At 38.3% G+C, this 24752-nt stretch overlaps 1 protein-coding gene across 1 annotated transcript; it reads right to left on the bottom strand.

The window, feature by feature from the left end:
• Positions 1 to 4091: 4091 nt before the first annotated feature.
• On the bottom strand, positions 4092 to 22624 carry LOC111245108 (uncharacterized). Its single transcript, XM_086980473.1, has 12 exons — positions 22605 to 22624; positions 20029 to 20151; positions 18003 to 18271; positions 17150 to 17323; positions 16743 to 17008; positions 14800 to 15408; positions 14125 to 14204; positions 13211 to 13505; positions 7308 to 7476; positions 6799 to 7130; positions 5060 to 5347; positions 4092 to 4442 (listed from the first exon to the last, which is right to left on the bottom strand). The coding sequence occupies exons 2-12, from the start codon at positions 20096 to 20098 to the stop codon at positions 4280 to 4282; spliced, it is 2715 nt and encodes a 904-aa protein (XP_086836599.1). The 5' UTR covers positions 20099 to 20151; positions 22605 to 22624; the 3' UTR covers positions 4092 to 4279.
• Between the last annotated feature and the right edge of the window lie 2128 nt (positions 22625 to 24752).

Below are 24752 nucleotides of genomic sequence, written 5' to 3'. Positions count from 1 at the left end.
TACCTAAAAATTTCGTTGTCGTAATTGACTTTTTTTTGTCTGGAAGGGGAGAAGATTTTTCCTAAATTTTCCCAATGGAACAAAACTTTTTGCCTATTTCCTAGATAATTTTTTCCAGAATGGGAACTTTTATTAAGTAATTGAAATTTATCTTTGCAACACTCTACTGACGTTATGCGTGATGTTATATCATCCGTATAGACTGTATCATTAATATTTTGAATTCATTTTGCGCACTCCCGGCATAGCTTACTTTTCTTGAAGTGACTTCCGCCCAGTGCAATGGAAAAACGCTACAAATTAGACCAAAGATTAAAAAAAAACCCTGTATTGGAGCTGATTTGTTTTCTGAGATTGTTAGGGGACATTTAAACCTTGTAGACTTCATGTAATGGGTATAATATCAATCGAAGAAATGTCTTTTCAATATCGCCAATACAATTCACAAAACACAAGATTACCTTGAGAATATTATAACAGGTTTAAAGCCTAGTAAAGGCAATCGTTAAGCGATGCATCCTCAATTATACATTTTTCATTACTAATCTTATCCTGGTGCAAGAAAGGATGAGGGTTATCTTCCTCTGCATGTTGCTTTTTCTTAACCTTTACGAAAGGTTTTTTTAGGTAAATAGACGAAATCATTTTCCTTTTGAGGGGGTGCAGGTTTCGCAGAACAATCTCCAAACGTCTTTTAATTCCTCATTTTGACGATGTGAAACAGGATTATCAATTTTGGTTTTTAGAAGAAAATGTTTTAAGCGTAACATTGCTAAATACTCATTATCCTTCAAAGCTCTGATGTTGTCTTTAGGTAGGAGACTGACCGCAGTTTGTATTTCTGCGCTTTATTGAATCTCCGAATAATATAATTTAATTCGAACACCCGGTTTTAAGTAATGATTCTATACCTACGCTTAAGTTCTTATAGAACTTAAATATATTCTTATATATATATATATATATATATATATATATATATATATATTCTTATAGAACAAAAATATCGGACATATCTTCTTATAGAAGATATATCCGATATTTTTGTTCGAAGTAGCTCATCCGAACGAAAGACTTGTGCTCATTCAGTACATGTAATTCAATACATGGCTGAACTAAGCGAAAGACACATTGCACCCTGCTCTTCCCATCGTCATCATTTATGAATGCTACTTGCCAGTTATTGAGTTTAAAGCATACATATTACTGAACGACCGCCATTCGCTTGTGAATCCGAGCCGGATAGTTTAACCCAAAGATTGATCGCATTTATCTGCAATGAGTCCTAAACCGTATGTCTCGTCCGCCGACGAGAGCGCGCATTTTGGAATCTGAAGCACGACACATCAGGTAGTGTTCGAATTTAAGTGAGGAAACCGACTTTGTGCGTCAGCTTTGTGTCTTTTATCGTTTTTCATTTTAACAAAAAATCCGTCTACTAAAAGACTGGCCATGGTTTTTTCTCCAATGCAGTTCAACTTCAGAGATTTAACTAATCCTCTAATATACGACCTTTCATTTCACCAGGATCTACGACATTTCGCATAATTTTTTGCGTCACTGATCGTCGCCTGTACCTAGCCTGTACGTCAGATTGTCGACTTATTAGCTTTTTATAAATTAATCGCAGATTCGTAAACACATATGACAAACCTTGCACCTTTTTTGGGTTATTCACTGGTTTTTGCGCACTTTATTATTAAATATTGTCTGCCGTTGTATCTAGGACAGTTAGATTGATGGCTACGAGAGCTACTTGTTACATGATTTCTTCTCAGACAATAGAAACAAGCATTGCCTCTTACTACACATTGCCTTCTCTTGTCTAATGAAAATTGTTTTATCTATTTTACATTGCGATGTCTTTCGTTGCAGAAAAATGCACAAATGATCCACTGATGAAATGCTAACTTGGAGTACATATTCTCTATTATTAAAGTTCTTACTTTTAGCAGTTGTTATTAGATTTGAGGTCGACGGCTGTCGTTAAAAGTTCTGAGGATGAAAGTTTAAAATAAAAACGATGAAACATGTGATATGATGTCCATGTTCAACACATTTCCTAACTTCAAGCTCATTATCTAAAAAAACTTCATTAGAGTGTCGACTGCTTGCTCTTTCTCCTTAAAACTACGAGGAAGCTTAGCCATCGTGTCGAACAGTAAACACTAAAGCATTAAGGGAATTAAAGTGACTAATGTGTGATACTTGAGAGCATATCAACACGAGCTGATCAAATTTGTCTCTCATATTGCATACCCTCTGATTTCCTGTATTTATTTTTTATAATATTAATAGCAATTTTGTGCTTTTCGGCAGAGAGAACCAACTGATTTGATTACCAGTGGAAACAAGGAAAGTATCAGTTAATTGTTTGATTTTTGTATATTAGTAAAATCACTCTTTCATTTGAAAATATATATCGAGAGGTTAACAAAGTTCAACGGGTGAATGGTTTAACGTCACCTGCGAATTCGGGACTTTGGTGTATCGCCTAGGCTGCTACAACTTGCAGTGAAAGTGTTATCTGATAAATAATTTTTTTTTAAAATTTATACTTTAATCTTTAATCTGAATTTTCCGGACCATTGATAGAGCTTCTAAAAAGCACATAATTTCTACAGCTTCTTCCTCATATTGAGCGATACGGTTCGTGGCTCTGTTAAATTTTCTCTAGACTGATTTTGCAATTAAAGGTTTTTCAGAAATATTGTTTAATTTTTCAAAGATTTTATCTAAAACTGATGTTACGAAAAACATGTTTGCCTCTTTACGTTTCCCGTTACGTGTTTGTAATGTATTCTAGAGTCGCATTTTTAATTTTGTGAAGCAAGTTTTTTCAGCCCATTTCTTCTGAATAACCGTGGTCTCTGTATCGCTCGACGTTAACGCTATAATTCAGCCAACACGTAAAGCGCACAAAAAAGTAAATTTCTCAATAATTGACAGAAGTTATTTATAACTTCTGTCTTAAGCCGCTTTTTTTTTTTAACTCAAATTGAACATTTTCATTTGGCAAAGTGAGTCGATCTTAGTCGTATACTCTGTGTAATTAGAATTTCGTATCGATAAATATTCTAATTAATTACAGTATTATTGTGCGCTGGCAACAATGCATAATGGAAATGCACTTGCCGCACAATCGAGGACATTATCTGACTCGTCTCAAGATGATGTTTTAGTTAGGCTCCTGGATAGCCGTCGTTCCGGTGACGGTAGCACAGCAATAATGACTTGAGACGTCTGTTGTGACGATTCCGCTGATAAGAAACGCGTATGGGGTCTTGAACACCGGCACATGATGATATTTTACGGAACGTAAGGGCAGACGTGAACTTAATCCGGGGCCTTGAATGTTGTGGCTCAGAGCATTATTCTGCTGTACTGCCAAGAAGCCAATAGTGTTTGTAATAATCAGCAAATTCGCTAGGCTTTTTCCAATATTCTGACATCAATTGTTGCGCGCTACGAGTATCTAGACAAATGAAAACACGTTACGTTCGGTTAGACTGTAATCTGGGAACGGCTCTTCTGTGCGTCCCGCGGAAGCATCACATTTGCGCTATTTGGCCTCAATGCACAGAATCTTTAAGACTGACTAAATGAGAAACCACCACGTACATGCTCCATTTACAACGACCAAACCGCGTGTTTCAGCCGGAGAATGAACCGTTCCCGAAATTACTATTTTACTGAATTTTATTTTAGTTTCTGATTTAACCTGCAGACACTTCCATTTCAAGGAACTTCCGTACCTCCCAATAAATGTAATATGCACTGCTTCTTTTTTAAGTACTGAACAGATCATGGTAATTCAAACCCGTGGAACACGATAACAAGTACTCCATCATTACTAGCACTTACGATGATTACCTGTGACACCTACTGTACAGTTGTCGTAAATTTTTAATATACGTATATTGATTAAAAGCCCCAAAAATGTAAAATCGATTACTAGATGGGTCTGGTATTGATATAAAGGTTGCCCAAAAGGTTTCTTTTATAAACAGAACTGACGAATAATTTGACCTTTGTAAGTTGTTTTAAGTTGCTCTCCTTTAACACGACTCAAATGAAAACACTTTCAAACGTTACCTTCTAGCTTCGACTGACAATACTATGATTTATTTTGCCATCGCACATATATATATATATATATATATATATATATATATATATATATATATATATACATATATATATAACAATAAGTAGCTGGCACGCGTTAATCATGCGTACTAGGTCGTTAGCGAGATGATGCGCTTAATAACTATTATAATTACAGGATGAAGTTTTTCCTGATTAAGTTGATTGAGCTGATAGTGTGGCAATTACTTTCCCGCACCTTAGACTGAAATTTGACGATACAGAGAGTAACGGGATCATAAATTGTCGTGTTGCAGGCAGTATCGCCAGCCTGATACGTTTTGTAGATCCCGTCTCTACAGACAAAGCCAAAAATGAATAATTTTATACTACTCTAAAATAACAACTCGAGGACTATCGTTCAATCCGACAGTATCTACGAACGCGATGATCATTGCTAGTATTAGAACTAATGACTCCTCGAACACTTACTTTTTATAGCCGATGTAAGGACTGGTAGGTATGTACTTAAGTATTAACATTATAGGAAGCAACCGTAATGTACATTTCTACAATGACTTTTTAGGTTTTCCTACATGTTCTACAGCTTCTCGTCTTGCTTGTCTGTTCTCTTTCACTTCATTTTATTTATTGTTATCACTCAAGTAGTTGTGTAAATCTTATTCATTCATTATGAAAATGAACATCATATAATTGTATGACATCGTGCGGCCGCAGTGCGTGTGCTAGACAACGAGAAACGAGATCCAAAATGTTAACCGTCGTCCTGTCTTATCTACAATCCATTATTATCGCATTTCTAATCGCTCATAATTTGCTAGCCATATATGGCTAATTATTATATCGCTGGCCTAGAGCTATCTTTGAACCTACAGACATCTTTTGGCTACCACATAGAACGTTTTTTCGCCCTTGAGGCTTTTTATGTGTTGGTACTTAGTGGACTGCGTACCTGGCGTACGGGGAAAGGTTCGTCCTAAACGAATACGGTTTATTGTGCTGCTGCTGCGATTGTTGCTGGAGTTGCTGTTGGTGTGAGTAGGGTCCACCAAGCTGCCAGCTGAAGCCACCGAGCTGCTGAGGGGAGCCCGAAAAGCTCGACTGCTGTGCATTACTGCTGTACTGATTCGAGCCATTCGGACTCGGAGTGGGGAAAGCTAGAACGTCGAGATGAGCTCCTAGCCTGTTTCCAGCGGATGACGATAGTATTGAATTCGCTTCGGCAGGACTGTTCCGTAGACTGGAAGTCATCCACATAATTACACCGTACACAAAGCTAAAATACATACCACATACTTAACAATGTTAAAGGACAACGACAATAATAAAAAAAACAAAACAAACAAGTTCGTACATGCACTAGTGCACAGCCATTTAAGCTAGCAAAAATATCGACTAAAGTGATTGAAAAATTAAGCAGGACAGATAGTAGAAATTTCAATGATATTTTCTGGTTTGCCATATGTTCTCCTTCCTGAATGCTTTCCACATCTGTCTTTCTTGTTCTTTCTATCAGTTCAGGTATGTCCTAGAAATAAACGGGAGTGAAGTAAGGTTGGTTTGCAGAAAAGCCGACCAAGCGAGAAATGAAAATTCGTTTAGACAACGAATTGATTTTCGTCATCAGCTGCCAGTTCGGGCCGAATAAACTAAACAAAGAACTGCTGTATTGCAGAGACGATGAACAAGGATGCTAACAACGTTCAAAGCTATGCCCATCTCTATGATAGAATTTTGTGGAAAAAAACTCGCCTCAAACGCATGTATATTTGTCGGGGACGCCATACAACCACATATATGTGTATATCTATGTAAATTTATCTGTATCTATATAAAGAACAGAACAAATATAGGAAAAGGTTTCAGTTCAATCTATGGAGGCCTTCATATCATCCCTGAGCTATGCAGGCCTTCTATTGTCCATCGCTAATGTACTCAACCCTTCCTAATGTATTCGAAGCTTGCTGCAAGCTCTAAACAAATCGCGCATTTCTTAACACTTAAATTTTCGAGAAATGTGTATGTATTAGGAAATAACTCCATCATTACCGATATCTTTTTCGGTGTTATATAGATCATAAAGCGTCGACGTGTTCAGCAATTTTTACAATAAAAAGCATTCTCACAAATAGCACGAACTTATTAGCACTTTATAATTACTAAAAGATGAAAAATATTTTTTTAGTGGCAACGGATTCTCTTATCTTAAGTTGACTCACCGAATGAAACACTTAAGATTTTACATATAAGTGCAAACGTTTCAGCGTAAGTCCATAAGTTTAATACCGCTATATAAGAACAATTATAGAATAAAGCAACTAAAACTGGCGACAGCCGGTTATGGCGGCGTCGGTAACACAAGAAGCCCGTAAATTTATATAATAGAACGTTGGAGTTAATTTAAATACTTCAACATTTCCAACTAAATGTGTGTAGTATAAGTATGTGCTTAAGATAATATTCGCAAGCAGATGTCTTCCTAAAGTAGTTCAGACTGTATGAAAACAAGTTCACGTAAGCATACGATTAATAGTCATGTCCTTTCGATAGAAAGGAACAGTTTTCTACTTTTGGCGTATTCGAATATCAAGGACGCGTATTGTAAACCTTCGAAAAACCAAAAGGTCATACATTTTAAAGCTGGCAAGCACATGCACACATACACACACACATACGCACACTTGCACTCACAATGGGTACTGGTTTTGTTGCTGTTGCTGCTGCTGCTGCTGCGGGGGCTGATGTTGGTGGTGTGTCGTCTTGATGCCGTTGGCTGCGCCGTTTGCGCTTGCCGTACCAAGTGGATAAGGAGAATGGCCAAATGAAGGCGTCGATGCGCGACTGCCATGGGTGAGACTGGCTACGTTGTTCATTCCACTCGCAGCGTACAATACATTCTGGTTGAGGGCACCCAGTGTACCAGCCTGCGGGTTACCTGGGTTTGGCGCCATGGTCATGCCACCAGGAGCTGTCCGAACACTGCTACGCGAAAACAGCTCGGTTAGTTCATCGATAGGGGACACCTGTAATAATAGCACAGTCAACGAGAACGACTTCTGCGTCAGAATGTAAACCATACAATTTCTAAAGATATTGCTCTTAGACCCTATTAATGATCAATAATTTCCACTTATAAAGCAAGCTAGGGCACAAAACTATCTAATAAAACACTTAGAAATCGCGCAGTGCGTACCATGTACCTGTTTTGTGATGGACCGAGCTGGACCTGACTGAGGACGTTCAACGCGTGTCGATGATCTTAACTTTTGTTGAGGGGTGAAAACCATTTGGGGAGTGTGGGAGCCACCGGTCGGGACTGAGTCGCTGAATGCCCCAGGTCGCGATGTAGGCCTGTTCGTGAATGCACTCCTGGAAGATATGTAGTTTTAACAAAAGAAATACATATTTATTTTTCAATTTATTTCCTTTTGAAGCCAACCGAAACGACCCAAAGACAACAGAAAAAACAGAACTGAGTCCGTTTTTTTTGCTAAGCAATGCGTAAATGAGGTGGTCAATCACCTTTTCATTCCTTAGAAGAGCTGGTTAGAAGAGCTGGTTACCTTAGACAGCCACTTGCATCATATTTGCTTGTATATCCCTACATAAGATGAAATGATCGTAGACAATAACATTTAAAATGTATTTTGCAAAGCATGTGTAGTGAGGCAGACTGTAATCTAAGAAACCCAATCTGTACCTAGTTATAACTAACTATATTAGTTGATAATAAACAGCAAATTTAATTTGAGTTAAGATCATCACGGAATAACATCAATTCAGTGGCTTCCATCGTATTTTGTTTGACCTGTTTTTCAGAGTATTCGATATATTTACCACAGGGACATAAAACTCTTTCAAAGCAATCTCCACTGAAAGTGAACAGAATCTAAAATTCGATCTTTGCCACTGTTAGTAAAATTTTCAGGGAAGCCAGAGGTGCAATAGTGTTTATTATTTAAATTGTAGTTGCCCCTTCGGGCAGCTCTGTTGCATCGTGGAATGATTTGATCGTGCCCATGCAACCTCAACAGCGATAATGACAGTTGATCGGTTTAGCTTTAGCCACAGCGCGCTACTAGGACAGCCTCCATGCCCATTCCTGTAACATAAAACCAGTTGCAACCACACAGTTGTTCATAGCTAATCGAAGCAGGCTTCTTTTATACATACACGGGCACGCAGTCGGCATTTCACAGAGTTCGCATTAGAACTGCGGTAAAATTTCTCAAGTATACCACCGGTTTCGACCAAACAACTTCCTTTTATAGCTATAGCTAACACTATCCCTTACTTGAAGCTAGTTGATTGCATCGGAAGCAGTTGATTCCAAAACAGATGATCGTGTGCAGACGTTGCTGCCGCAGAGTTTAGTAAATAAAATTAGGGTTATCTAGCAACGCGTAAAAAGGAAGACCCGATTTTATTTAGCCTGCCTTGCAATTTATTTTCATTTATATGAAAATAATGACCGACATCATTGCCTAGTGTTCGTTGGGTATCACAAGCTATCTGTACTTCGAATTTCAATATTCATCTCAATACTTCCCAGCTAATATCACATTTTAAGGAGATTCCAGCAGTAAATTTTGCTTGAGCGGCCTTAGCTCTTTTTGTGCGTCTCGTTAGATAGGTATGCCAAACTTCACAGCAAAATAAATATTTCGGGAAAACTATACTGTTGCAAAGTTTAGCGCACAATTCTTTTTCCTTATGGTAAAATGGACATATGGTGTTTAATATGAGCCCTGCAGATCTAATATGGATATCGAAATTTACGTTTGCGACCATTATTGCGTCGAAGTCCCTAACAGCTGTGACTATAAGAATAAAAAAAACCGTCCAAAAAGAATAATCGTATATTTTTTTAATTATCCGCATACAAATGGTATTATGTATATTTGGGCACATTGCGCTTATTGTTTAAAGTAAATATTTGGAAACTCCAAAGGTATAAGCGTCGTGTACACTGAAAACGCCAATAATTTTCATCAAAATGGACTGTTCTATCAATCGTTATCATTCTACTGTTTGACTCATGTCGAAAAACCGTATTCGTCTCTTTTTATTAGCATAAAGTCATTATCAACCAAAAGCTTAGGAAAATCGTAGTAAATGCATCGCAGGATCATGCATTATTAGAGCAAATTACCCACTTAAACTTATTGGATTGCAGTAGATTCTTCTTTGTCAGCCTATAAAAGGTGTTGATCCAATATTCCCCGTATGGTAAAGAAATTACGTCATATGCGCTGAACCAAAGGCTTTATTCAATAAAATCGTTCATTGACTACATATGCAGACGATTCAGGATAGCGACCTGACGTTATTTGTGCTGAAATTCTCCCCATCGTTATGCAGATGGAGATCATTATTGCAGAAGCACGGAAGTACTTAGGAGCAATGGCTTATTCTTACGAGCGCGTGATGTTAGCCAGAGAGGCTTCTTATAAATAAATAGAATCATGAAGCCAAGGATAAAGTCTGGTATAGGAACATGATTGATTCTGCTAGTAGACAAAGTAAATCCTCTGCTGGGCTCCATATTATAACGGATTTCTACATGCGTAATTTTCACTGCTGCATAATATCAGCTCGTGTTTTTCATGAAACGCACATATGCTCTATTTGAATTGCATACGTTTTCAGATTTATAGGTTTGACGATTTTGAGTTTTTTTTTTGAAAGACTATTCGGATTCTGCTAGTTCGTGATAGGATACACGCTTAACGAAATTCGAACCTATTATTGAGGCTAAATTCATATTCAGGTTCAAGCGCATGGTTCTAAAACTGCAGTTTTTTTTTCGCTGTTAGGTATTCTATCAGACGGCTGGCTCCGAGCACGAAACGAAGTATTCAAGGCCCTAGATCACTATGTATCATTCAGGTTTAGTATACAAATACGTTTCCAACTACACCATCATGGGGAATGATACTGAAGTCGTACCATACGTTTAGAAAAAAAATAGTGTTAGGTTAAGTGTAATTCATGAACCTTATGTGTGAGGTTATCTTTGTATCATTTGTACCATACATGGTATTTTTTACATATTTTTTTAACTACTGGGCACTTTAAAAAGTCTAAGCCAAGGAAACGGTTCTCTTATTGTTATCAGGACATTTGTGATCTAGATCATTTTGCCCAACCATTCAACTCAAAACTAATTTGAACACTTCTGTAGCATTGATTCAGCATTGATTATACTTAAGCAAGTGATCAAACTAAGTTTAGCAAAATCTCATCTGCGAGAGCCAATAGAATATGTACTTGTTGAAAAACACCATTACAAAAATTCCAAACAACACTGCTTTAATATTAAAATATAATGGCTAAAATAGGCTAAATACATCGCTTTGTTATCGCATGTTAGAATGATACAGGTAAAGATACTTCTCGTGTATTATTTTTCTGACGTACCTGCATTCGTAAATACAATCTTGAAATAATCACTATGGGAGCATTACATCAACCATTTTGACTTATAGATCAATTTTAAAATAACAAATTTTTTGAGAGGTCTTTTGACGAGAATTCTAACTGCCATACCAACCAGAGACGCCTGTCCCTGGATCACGATCCCAACAAAAAATAGTTTAGCGATCACTACAGATCACCTCCGCGACTCCGATCCGAGCTATGATTTGACTATTTAAATATTGACTACTTGTGAGTGCATTTAGAGGATAAAAACATGACATTTAGCTGCTAAGTGAGTATTAAAAAAACATAAAAGAATCGCAGGTACTGTAGAGGGGACACACGCTACTATCTAAGCGAGCTTCTTTAGAAGGTTGTGGGTCAGCCGGTTTTTTGCGAGCCCTCCGGTTCCCGTTGAAAGCATCAGCATGGCGCTAGACTTACATGATGGGTAGGCGAAGAATCTTTGTAATGAACTTCAAAAGCTGGAGGATGCTGTTGTAGATTCTCGGTTGGCTGATGCTGTCATGAGTGTGTTTTGTCCTCATGCGTTGATAATGTCTGCGCACCTCGTCATCTTTTCATCTGTATGACATCCTCATGTTTCCTTGAACTAAACGAACAGAATAGTCCGTACGTTAACCCGTCTTCTTTGTTGTTTGAGATATCAACCCAATACATCTGAAATCTCGGTCCTGATTAGGGTACACGGGTTCAAGGCAAACTTGGACAATTTTACGCGCAAATATTTTTGGTGGCGTCCGAGTCTTAAGGTCGATGAGCTATGCCTTCAGGCCAAGAACGTCCGTCGCCCAATCATATCAATGAGCCTTTTCAAATCAGCGGCGGTGAAATAGGTGTTATCTAGGCCCATCCCGATAATCGGAATTTCGATCTAAATAACAATGTCGTGATTTTTCTGCCATATCGCCTTGGGAACAATTTGCTCGCCTCAGACGCGCGTGAGACCAATAATTCCAACATGAAGCAAACTTTGAAGCTCTTCTCCTTTTCCACAATTGACGCCCTCCTGGTTGCAGATCATGCAGCGGCTTGTTAACCACTAATTGAAGCCGGCAGAGCCCCATGTGAAGTGAATGCTACAAATGTAAAAATTATCGCAGTGGCTGGCCTGTATGAGAATCCCAGCTGTTTAAGTCTTCAATGAATTACCTGGTTACATAATTATCTCGATGCGTCAGCAGATACATCAGTTGGAGCACTATGTAGTGATTTCTCAAGTTTAGTTTTGAGCAGAGCTCGTATTTTTAGGATCTGCTCATGCATATTTTAACGGCTACAGAACGAGTCCTATTTTAGTACCAGGCTTTTAATTCTCCAATAATGTGTTGATGAATCGCTCTTTTGGTTCAGCCCAAGGTGCCGTTTTCAGTTTGAGATCGTGCACGGTGAAAAAAACACTTGTGACAAAAGGAAAAGTTTACTTGACACATGGGACAGCAGAAGTAAATTCGTGCCGTCCAGCGTAACTTACGTTAAGTGGCCAGGTTGTCTAGTTGCTGTTCAGAAGGTGTGCACTGACGCTTGGTAAAACTAAGTCAAGTGCAGTTGTTGATCTTTGCTCCAGTAGTAATCACGTCGTCGATGTGAGATACAAGACGTCAGAAACTCGAGTTGATTAAGTTGTATTCTAGAAGTATGTTCCAAAAGTACAAGTTATTATCAACCAAGTTTAATTTAGCTTTCGTCGGTTAAGAATTGCAGTTCCGCGCGGTGTGACTTCCTGCTGCTTGCTATAACAGCCGTTTGTGTGGTCTTCACCTGTTTGCAAGAAAATGCCTTAGAGATGGCACTCATAGGTGCTTTTCATCTAGTCTAGCCAATTCGGCTGAACTGAACGGTCTACGTTTTAAATCGAGTGTTTACAATTGACTGTTGATTGCCAACTTCAGATGGAAGTGATCGTCGGCCATTACCCTACCCCCCAATTTTTTATAGCAAACAAACGTACTATAATGTTGCCTCAAATGTTTTAAAGAAGATCTCTTCAAAATGAAGACTCTAAACACGGCAAGTCTAGTCTTAGAGACCCAAGATGAGTTTTGTGCAGATCCACAAAAAAATAATTATGTTGTTTATGAGACACACATTTTGAGGTCATCTCAAGGTAAAACACTTCATTTGAATTTAACTAAAATAGCCTAGCTGAAATAAAGCTCGCGTAAATAAGTCCATAATAATATTCAGCCTCATTTGAGAAATATGAAAGTTTCATGGTAAATTTATTATTGTACATCATGAGCCGCAAAGTGGCCGACGTTAATCAAAACATCAAAAGTAGATTGTTGTAAATATAGTTTGTTTAAGTACGGGCAGTAGAACGAGGCGAGTACGTATGCAGCTAATGGGTGCAAATCATAACGCAAATTGTAACAACAAAACGTTTCGTCTCCGATTATTAGAAAATCATTTTTGCATATATAAGTTTATTAGACTTTAGTCAATACAGCACTGGAAGTCTTATTATCCGCGGCGTTGGTGCCCATATGTACAATACATCAATTTTAACCAGTGTCGGCGCAATAAATATCTGATTCGCAAATGTTGCCTCATTTATTGAAGACAAAAGGATACTGTGACGAGTATGTTTTATGTAACTTAATAGGTTAGATCTAACGACAGAAATTATTATTAGGTTTTACCCACTATGAATTGAACGTACCACCCTGGAGAAGTACTGCTGTTGCTGTTACTGTTGTTACTGCCTTTATAGGTGAGTGTAGCTCCTGTGCTTCTAGCATTGTCAGTAAAGAGAGCTGGATGCGCAGACTTTGGCCGATTGTTGCAACTAATACTCGCACCCGCACTGGTGATGCTATTATAGCTGAGAGCACTGTTGGCGTGATTAGCGCTGAGATGATGTCCCTCTTCGTACAGAAATGATGGTGGGGGCTCCGTTAAACCGTTTGTCATAACGTTGACGAATATGCACGCGCCCAGCTCACATACGGAAGCGTCTAATTATAAGATCCATTCAGTATAAAGAAAACAGCCAAGAAATCGAAATTAGATTCGGGTAAGGAATTTCAACTGCCGCATAACATGGACAAGGAAAGCCAAATTGCTTGTGTGCGTAAATGCGTCGGACTATAAAATAAGTACAATCGGAACGTGAAAACTGTCAATCGATTAGAAACAATGCTCTAAAAAAGTTTCTAGTGATATGGTAAATAAAAAAGCCGAGTGAACTATTGACATGTTTTTCATCGATAATTAACTGAAAAATTTGTTTTTTTCTAGAAAGATCTCAGCCTCAGGGTCAAGGTTTGCGCTACAATAGGGACTACTTCTAATACTATAGGTAGAGAGTGTTATTACGATATTCCCATACTGCTTAAACGTAATTTCACAATAAATTCATACTCATTTTTAATTTAAGTTGCGAACTTATATCAATAATACTTTATAATCTATATTGCATAAAAAACCGCGTTCGGAGGAATTTATAGAAAATATAAAAAAAGCTCCAGCCGCTCCTTATATAGCAAACTCCTATTTTTATAAGTTGTGCCTTCGCAGAAACTGCCAATTATAAATATAAATTTTAATGTAGGCGTCGCCATTTTGATTCTTTACCGAGTAAAGATTCACCCACGAAGGTACGTAGCCTACTTTGAAACACGGGACTGCGCACACACCAAGGATCCTGCGATGGACTGCGTAGGTTGTGAAGGTCAGATGAGGGCATGTTTGAAAGCAACAGAAGAAAATGTTATACAGTAATTATATGTACACTCGGCCGCGACTGCATTCGCCTGTTAGTTAGTCTCAACATACATACGACAATCAATATTTCTAAAGAATATCAAACGCGACATCCTTAATAGCCAGTAAACACAATCGCGAATCTGAACGGATTCTTAAGACTAAGGATATATATCGTTTTTCTGTATTTTTCTTCTAGCAGCCCAAGCGAAACTGATTTCAACTCCAGAATTTCGCTTTACTTGTAACCGCGCGACAGATCTTTAGACTAGCTCTTAATGAAGCATACGTAAAAGCAATATTACCCCAAAACACAAGAAAGCTTAGAGGCAGCTTCACATTTTTTACATAAAATATTAAACTTCATAGTCTAAATAAGGAGACAGAAAGAAATTCGCACATCCAAAGGATAGAACTTTAAGCTTTTAAATTAGTGACAACTTTTTTGACTTTTACAACGGGCAAGTCAAATTTCATAGTGGCGACAACTTTCCTGGTGCGTTGGTCAGGCAAAAAAACGCCGCCGGGCTGTCGCAAGGTACCTACGGGCTGTGTTTGGCTCGCTCATTGAGTAGATCAAGTATGTCGGGCCGAAGATACATCGGATACGCGAAGCTGTCTGGAATTCCCGGAGTCGCTAAGGATGCTCTGGCACCGGAAAAAATAACGGAGGGGTCGCTTTCCTTGAAGGATAACATCTGCATGGGATTCGTAATTACAGTGGCTGATGATCTAGTCCCAATATGGTGAACGCTTGACCCATCGACATTACCATGATCGTTGTTTGTCATTTCGTCGTCATCGATCGCGTCGTCGTCGTCGGCATCATCGTCTCCATCTTCTTCTTCCTCTTCGACCCTATTCTGGAAGGTAATACCGTAAAGTGATGGAAAATCGATGTCATCGTCGCCGGCACCCTCATCATCGTCGTCGTCATCCTCTTCTTCCTCTACCTGTGCGTCGTTGTCGTTATCGACAACCATAACAATACCATCGTTCTCACCGCTGCCAGTCTCTTTGTTGTTCGTACAACAATTATTATCGAGATCTTCTTTGCTCCCGTTGTTTTTTGAGATACAACAGCTCGCATTTTCGGACGCATTAACAACATTTTCAGTTACTAACTCGACCGCTTCATTTTCACAAACATCATTCCTGTTAACAAATTTGCGAAAAAATTCTTTCTCATCATCAGATGGTTAGTCGTATCGTACAAAATTCAAACCCTCTGAAATTTACAAGCCTTGAGTGCGATTAAAAATGATCTTAAAGCCAATACAATTCATAAATTTTTATGACCCTCGAAATGAAAATGCATTATCCAGTTAATTTTACAACCCATTATTAGTACATCATTTTGGAGGATTCGTTTATAGAATTAGATAAATTTTAAATTAGCGTACGCATCCTACCTCTCCAAAGTTTTCACTGAACACAGAACAAATATATATAACGAATATAAGATGAAAACACAGTTGTTCATCGCCTTGCATACCCATCTTTGAAGTCCGAAATGATAGTAAAATTTTGTGACTTACACAAGAGAAATAGGTTTGTCGCTTTCTAAAGCATTCCAGTGGAAACCAACGACCATTAAAGAACGAAATTTAAAAAACCCTGATGCAAGACAAAAACGGCCATTGCGTATGCGTTAACCTCCTACCAAAGCTGCTAGAAAGAATAAAGCATTGCTAAACCAGTGAAGAGTATATAATGGACTAACTACACAGTGATAACACCGCATGTCACGTGTTAGTCTAAGATAAGTCTTTTGCTTTAACGTGAGAGCATCACTAATTGCTTCGGAGTCTAGCAGTTAATCGTCGCTCAGTTGCTCTCAGGAGTATTTTTAGGTATAAGTTTCTGATTAGTAAGTGATTTAGCCTACCATATTTCGGAAGTAAACATGACATTATAGCCATTTTGCCTTGGCATGTTCTGATTTTAGACATTTACTCTTAGTCGTGTACCTTTTTTTGGTGGCCTCGGTCAGTGTATCAATTTTTTTTTTTTAGAATAGTTGAACATACGTTCATATACGCAGTTGACACGGGTGATAACTGCAGATGACAACGGACTTTAATATTGTAATTGCACTTCAATGAATGGATACGCTAGTCATTGTTAATAAACTAACCTCGATAAGTAGTTTTTTAACCATTATAAACGTTCCAGTAACCATTCGGTGTACTTGTTTTCTAGGCCTTCTTCGTTACAAACTTCCATACTATCGGAATTAAATAGCCGGATATACAACTTGCCCAATCGGCATGTACCTCGTTGCGATTTTCGTCAACCTCTCTACTTTTCTGCGTTTTGTTTACGTTAAAAAGTGACTACAGACGTTTACAACGAAGATAGGTAACAACAATAACGATGGTAAACAATAAAGATGAGATAAAACAAACGCTTTGGAATTTGTTAGTCTATAGTTGCTTTCCAGCATAATAAGCTGAGAACTTCAGCGACAAGTTGAATAGATTACACACCCAGACACGATTAAGTAGCTATGTTCGTTTTGAAGATCATTCGCGGAATAGGAGTCGACATCGGTTACTAATTTTTCATCTTCCGACTCATCAGAACACCTAATTAAGACCGAAGAGGAGTTTTCGACTTTATCCCGGTGACAAATGTTATCTTTGCCGTCTTTACGGCCTTTTCGCCCTTTATTAACTATTGTATTGAGGCAGTCAGGTTGTCCAAGGCAACACTTGCCTGCTTTCATGACCTTTGCACAGACCAAGGAATGACCCTGTAATAAACAATTTAAATCGCACATAATACTAATATTAGTAATATCGAGGGTCAAGAATTGGTGAGTCGGGTCCTGACTGTGCAGTATATCAGTATATCGGTATCCCGCATAAAAAAGATGGGCCTTAAGTGCAGGTACCTTTCCGTTGATAGAAGGGGTTGGTTTGTGAGGTGAGTTCGGCACGCTATTGTTTTTTTTGATTCCCGGGTTGGAATTGGTAGATTTTCGAGACTGGCGACTTGATTTTAGGCCACGACCCTGACGATTTCTGCAATGCTTTTGCGGACGGTTTTGCATTTGGCTATCATCATTCTAAAAATGCAGTTCATACAGGAGAAAGGACAGCCCAGAAATGAGAAAATTACCACATATCATATTGTTTAAATGATGCAGCCAGGAGTTATCAAAAAAATAAGACACAATAATTGTCAACATCAAAAACTGTGCGACAAACTCATAAAACAAGCTTCGGGCTTTTTTTTTGCTTTTATTGTTTGTGGTGTTTTCTAATAAATTAAAAAAAAAAAAAAGAATATAAAGCAGTCGCTATTCTCTAACCTTCGTTATAGTTAAAAAAAGTAGATGTGACATAGAGAATAGCGCATTAAAAGGTTTAAAGTCCTATTTTTAACAGCGGCGCCAGTTACTTTTGCCGAGTTCGGACTGATTTCCCGCGAGTCTTATCTAAGCCTAATTGACATATGCATTGTGTTTGTCAATAAGGCTGACACGATAATCGCCGACCCAAACGAAGATGATAATGCTGCGTCTGTCAGCTGATATTGAAGACTAGCAAGGTGGTCTTAGTAAACTGAGCCCATACGTAAGCAAACTATACGTTGTAGATGTGCATACATAGGAATTGCCGTTGATACAAGGCAAAATTTTTTAAAATATGATTTTGAATTCAGAATACTCCAGATATTCGTAAGTTTAGTAGACAAATGCGTTACTACCGAGGAACCATGACGACGACCATAGTTAAACTCACTTTTTCTTCTCTACGCAGGTCTGACAAATGTTTGTTGCTGCAGCTTTTGCCATTACTAGAAGTGTCGTTGTTGTTATTTGAGTCGCTGTGCCTGCCAGATTTGTCCATTGTAGTAGTCTTCGTCGAGCTCGCCACAGGTTCAGATGAGCGTTGCCCCGCAACCTTCCCTTCGGTCAAGTCTTTCATCCAACGCTGTTTTGCTAAATGCCAGCAACCGACTGCCAAAGCCAACACACCAATGCCAACGGTGGCAGCGGTTAGCCTATTTCCTAGAAGCAAAAACCAGTGGAACGATTTGACTACTTGTATTTGAATTACAACGCACATGTGTTGTTATCTACCACTGGAGCAGGTGACATATATATGCGGCTTTGCACCAACCTACTTTACACTGAGTGTTTTATACTCACAAATGTTGCGCAGCAAGTAGATAAATAATCAGAAATAAATTTACTGTTATCAAGGGTGATAGAATCGGCGAAGTAAAAATGAGTGACTTGGCTGAAGATCATCATTGCCTCGTGTACAACAAAAGAAGAACGTAAGAGCAATATGAGAATAACAACGATACTTACAGCCCATTTCCTCAGCAATACGACAGTAATTCAAATGTTAAGGAATCTTCTTGAATTTGGTTTTAAAAAAGGTTGCAGTTATCATCCGACACAATATCGACCGCCATTAAAAGCTACTCCTAGAGGGCTCTCCTAAAAGGCTTTCAGTTAGATAAAGGTACTTGCGTTGCTTTGTCTACTTACCATACTATGTATATCAAAGTACTACTTATGAATTTAATTAAGCGGGAACGAAATGCATTTTATATGAAACATGGTTATTTTTGATGGAATCATACCCAAGCCCACGATTTGATCGAAATGGTAACTTGACCAATCTAAGCTCCTTCGATGGCTCTGTGCATGCTTGCAAACTTTAGGTACTCCAAGCAAACTCCTAATCAAACACACACGAGCCTATTTACGGTATGTCATACTATGAATGTGTTTTATACTTATACGACTGGCGATCACATCTTGTGCAATAGTATTGTCAATAAGTCACATGTCCTACGATTTTTTTGTGTTATGTTTGAGTTTTTCTAATGTTGATACCCCTATATTGACATGTGATCTATTTTTAACGAAGTCGCACCAAACTGAACATTGTTCGTATTTGGCTTATTAGGTAGTTATATCGGTGCGCCCGAAAGTAGTCCAAATTATGTCGAAAAATTTTGGTGTAGTTCGATAATTTCTTAACTTGAAAAGTGCCCAGTCGGCTTTATCAAAATGTGTGTCACAAGGAAGGCTTGCATACCTATACACTCCAAGTGATTTACATTTTTTATGAGTAGTTCTGGTGGAAGCAGAAGAGCTGCATCTGAGACAAAAATGCGTAGTCATCTAGCGAAATTGGCTTCTTAAAGTAGCCGTCAACCAAATCACGCTAATTAAATTGCCAGGTCTTCCCTGTTTGTTGAAATACATGCCTTATAAGTTAAAAATTGAGCGTCTTCTACATAACAGATTAAAAACCTGACTTTTCGATCTAAAAGGACATCAAATGCTTAATCTATTTATCTGCATCGAAACCATTATTTAGACATATATGCGAAGCCTCCAGGTAAAAAATAATAAAGATATACATTGTTCCAGGTGTATACTGGTTAATTTTAGTAACAAGGAAAAACACTCAAGGGTCATATATGCAACGCTAAATTATTTTCTCGTTCTTGATTATTATATCGTTCTAAATATTTATTTTATTATCATTATGTTAATAACCTTTCACCTGGAGTTTCTATTTTATATCCAATGAATTTTACCTGTGCGAGCAGAGATCAATTTGTGAGCTTCTGCCACAACTGAACACCGGCAGTCAGTGACGAAACTTAGCCACAATTCGACGTGTTTACCATGAAAGCGGTCTTTGCGTTGTTACTATCAGAAAAGAGGTTGGTAGTATATGCAATAAGGTATGATGTGTAACTAAGATTTTGAAGACACTGATGCGAATAATGAAAACCAACCAGTTCCAGCCCTCGTTCCAAAGGTTGTTCCAAAGGAAACGAAGGTATCTGAGATCCACCAGGCGGTCATAAAACAGCAAATGCCTTGAAATACAGCAGCAGTCACCACCACCGCGAAGCCACCTGTAATACACATAGTGAGAAATACTTAAAAAGGCAAATACAGAATAGTAACTCAAAATTCAACATGAGGGAAAAAATCATCGATCAGGTGGCAATCATCTTCGTGCCAGTAACTGCTTTCATAGAACTTGGAAGCGTGAAGGGAGGAAATTCGTATTCTTGTCACGATTCTCTGACATATGAAACTATTACTTGAGGCGCTTTACTAGTATTTATATTGGGCTGTTACAATATTTTGCATTACGAATATACTTAAATATGAGAAAGTATGACAACTGCAGGACGAAAGCAGGTATTCAATGCGCTTTATTGATGCTGATGTTAGCTCTGGTTGCATCTTTCCGCCTCTGAACTGAGCAACGAAGCTGTTATGCAATAGGCGTTAACACTGCAGTAATAAAAATGAGTCCAACACGAATAGATTTCAATAGGATGAGATACGTTATCAAAATGTATTCAGATCGAAAGGCAGGAGAGCACTGAAGAAAAAATAAATTCCTTCTTCGGCAAAGCACGGAGATACGAACCCAAGAGCCACAACGGTTAATCCTACAGCTTCCATTGTAGGGGGACGTTACTTAAATTATTTAGTGAAATTGCATGCAGGACAAGATCCACTCTTTTACTTACAGGCGGAGTTTACAAAATAGTACGTAAAATGATGAAGACAATCAAAGACACTGTAATTGATACAACCATTATGGAAAGAGGATGCGACGGTAATAAGCGTGGTACAGGGTGATGTTACTCGTGGGTGCAGACACCAGACTGTGGCAGTTTCTTCCCATTCTACTGTAGTCTTAATGAGCCTATGAAATAGTTAGGACAAACGCTGGATGAATTAGCTGAAGCACGCACAGACTTTGGAAGCACTCTATTTTTTGTATCCGGAAAAATAGGCACCAACACAGGCTATACACACTTACTGCCAATGACTCTACCTGTATTTTAGGTAAAAAAAAACTTGGATACTAAGTGTATCCTCTACTATCAGCTGACGATACATTAGGTACAACATAAGTACCATCTTTTGTTGACTTAAAAAGACGGCAAGGTTGCCATGTAGATTGTACGGTGCTAAACATAGGATAAGTGGATTAGAAACAACTATATCGCCACACATTGAATATTAAAAACGCTAGTATAATACTCGGACATAGTATTTTTAAAGAGCCTGAGTAGTTTTAACTGACAATAAAATATGAAGGGCTAGAAAGTGCATTCTCTTGCATACATTTTGCAGGTTCGCTGTTGTTAGATTTTTAGGCATTTATGAATATTCTAAAGTAATGATTAGACCTGTTACATAAGTATGACAGAATATTCACATTTTACCTAAATTGATTCAATGTCAATGTACTGAAAAGCGGGTCGTGGCTTCACTAAGACACTCTTTTACTGTATTAGGCTCTTGGAAGCTGTACAATATTTGGAGTAAATTCATAAACATAAACCAAGAACTACGTTATATCAGTTGCCACGAAGCGTCACCCAGGCCCGACGGCGCTTAGAGCAGATTGTACGTCGACTTGTTAAACGACCTCGTGCAACCTTTCAGGCATTTTGAAGCCTCGAGTAAAACTAACAAATTGCTTTCTTTGAGATACCTGTCTTAGAGATAGAGCAGTTGAAATTGACAACGAGTTCTAAATGCCAACGAAAGGCAAATGCATTGTCATTCTTGCGTTTATACGAGCCCGCAAAGCTGAATTTTTTACGAGCCTTATGAGATGATGACATGTTTAAATGCAATTACTTATTTCCTGCGCAGAAGATCATCAATTTATGAAGCACTTTTAGACTACCTTTTGGGAACACTTAGATTTGATAGTATGACTCGCCTGTTGACTTACCCAATTCAGCACAGGGACTCGTTCCTGAGGGATCTTTCACAAGACGGATACCAACAAGAGACGATTAATTTGATAGCAAAGAACCTAACGACAAATTTAGCACCAATTTGTCGCTGTGTTCGATTGGGTGGTCTCCGACTTCTTTCCCGCGAATGTTTTATTTTTCCCTTTCATTGCTACGCTGCAAGTAATAGGGTAGTCCGCAAATGATCGTCTGCTTCGAATTCGGCGCCTATCGACCTCAATGCCGACCCGTTGTGCAGGTTTATTGACTGCATACTTTAAGAATCCCTGCCTTTTCACATGACTCGATTATCGTATTGTGTCCATATCAGTTTAAGTAATATATATATATATATATATATATATATATGTATATACATATATATACATATATATATATATATATATATGAGAAGCGTGTGCAGTTTTTACATATACCTTGATATTCGCAAAATTGTAGCTGGTTTTCGCTTACGACGAAAACAGGCGCCAAACGCTGTCGTGGTAAAGTCAGAGAAAAGGATATGCATAGGTATCAACCAATTATCGCACGAATGGTGGCACATGTACAAAAAGTAGATGCAATTTGTAGCGTACCTGCTCTACTTGTGTGGGCAATCGGGACGTTACTTGAGATACCTTATCCACAAGCTATCTGCCGTCGCTTGTGGCGCTCCTCGTGTTGCACCACTTCACAGAATTCTGGCATGCTATGTTGTTTCTGCGTATGCGTTGAATGCAGTGTCTAATATGCATTAAAGCCAAACATCATGGTGAAAGTGCACGCGCCCAACATGTGCTGAACTGGGCAGTGTAAGTGGACACCTTAACGCGTTAACCCTCGATTGATTACGGCGTCTCCTAAAGACATTTCGTTCAATTTCAGTGCAGATCCTATGATTTGTTATTTATACCCAATGACGGATTGGTGAAGTTTACATTCATAATTCTCGTCACGATCATTCATTGGTGACGCATCACCACTCTAGCCTGTTACTGTTCACGCTTGGCTGGGAAATTGGAAGGCACCATGAAGTTTGATATCGCGCATTTCGCATGAGTATGTTCCCATGACAACAAATCGCGTTATGTCATATACATTTTTATTGCATTTGAATGAACAAAAAATGCCGGTGTATGCCGGTAGATACACTGGAAGACCTTTTAAGTTTTGACAACGTTTCCTTATGCCCTCAAAAACCGAACAGCGGTATTGTGGTTGTACGTCAGTTGGGTAAAATGAGTTCGAGTCCATAAATAGTCACGTGATATTCCAATAATACTTGGGCCGCTTAAAATATAGGCTAGGTCTGAATGGAGGGTTTGTGCAACAAAAAGCACAAGTTAAAGGAATACATTTTTTAGAGAAAAATTATAACAGGACCCGTAAAACAACACATGTATGAGGAATCAAACAGATCATTATACCACGAGTTCAATGGTAATTGCTATTTGCTGTTTTCTGTCACTTTGGAGTGGAGCACACTGCTTTTCTCTCTAAGTGGTTGCCGTGTTAGGGCTATTTTATACTAATACCTCTCTTGATCCTATGTTGAGGCATTAGCGGAATGGAGTACATAACACAGCTATTACGAGTCTTGGAGAAGCCGATCAGAAAGCTCACCATACAAATGTCCGGACGATCTTTCAGGACTTGAAATTACCGAACAACATAATTCTCATTTACCCTTATTGAGATATAACCAGCCGAGAACTTAGGTGTGAGATCTTGTCTTTGTTGCACTAGGCCTGTAAATTACTGCTGACATGAAGCGTGTTATGTGCTAAATATCTAAAAACCTTACAACTAAACATAACGAAAAGGAACGTAAAAATGCGTTAATGATTGCATCTCTTGTATTCCTTAAATTTAGTAGCTTATGTAAGAGCTGATTTGTGTTGCGAGTATAGATACTGCTTCCATGCCGAGTTTCAGTAGCAAATAGAATCCGCTTACCAAGCGTCTCGGGCGATACGTTACACGCTCGCTGTCATATGCGTCCGCTAGTGAGAAGCACGATGTCCTGCGTCTCTCATCAGTATGCTGAGGTAATATGGAATGGTGCAAGCTAATGATATATAGAGGCTATTTTTGGGTTAATTCTTTAGAGAATTGTATGCAAACAGAGGGAACGTCAATCATTTACGCGGATCGGGTTCCATCGCAGCCATACGTATTTGCACAGCGGATTCTTTCATACTGGACTTAATGTATTAACACACAAAAACAAAATCAGAGGACAAAGACTTACCAATAGTGTTATTGGAATCCACCATTAAGATATCCAAAGGCTTATTCTTAATTATAAATTATGGAAAACTAAAAACCTACTAAAACGGTTTTGAATGTAAATAATACATTTGATTATTGCATACGCGGAAGAAAAGGCATTTTGAATTATTTGGCCGAGACAAAAACAGTGGCACCAGCCAAATATTTCAACAACCAGTTGCTGAAAATTCAACAACAAAGAAAAAACAAGGCAGTTCTCCGGAACTGTCAAAGGTATTTCTATTGCGCTCATTATTTGAAAATAGTATTGCTATCGATCCAAGATAATTATAATTTCATTCATGCCAAGTATCGCAGCTTGCTAAACGTTAGAAGCTTAGATATTCATGCACACTATAAAAACTCCGCGTCGATTATTTGATCCATTGTCTTCTATATCTTTCGTAAGACGTGTTGTCTACGCTATTTGAGAAGTTTAATCACTAAGTAAGTTAATGCATGTCCTATGAAAT

This window comes from Varroa destructor, unplaced genomic scaffold, assembly GCF_002443255.2.
Source record: "Varroa destructor unplaced genomic scaffold, Vdes_3.0 BEIS01000002.1, whole genome shotgun sequence".
NCBI classification, from domain to species: domain Eukaryota; kingdom Metazoa; phylum Arthropoda; class Arachnida; order Mesostigmata; family Varroidae; genus Varroa; species Varroa destructor.
Note: the sequence above shows the minus strand (reverse complement) of the source record. Positions and strands in the feature narration are given on the sequence as shown.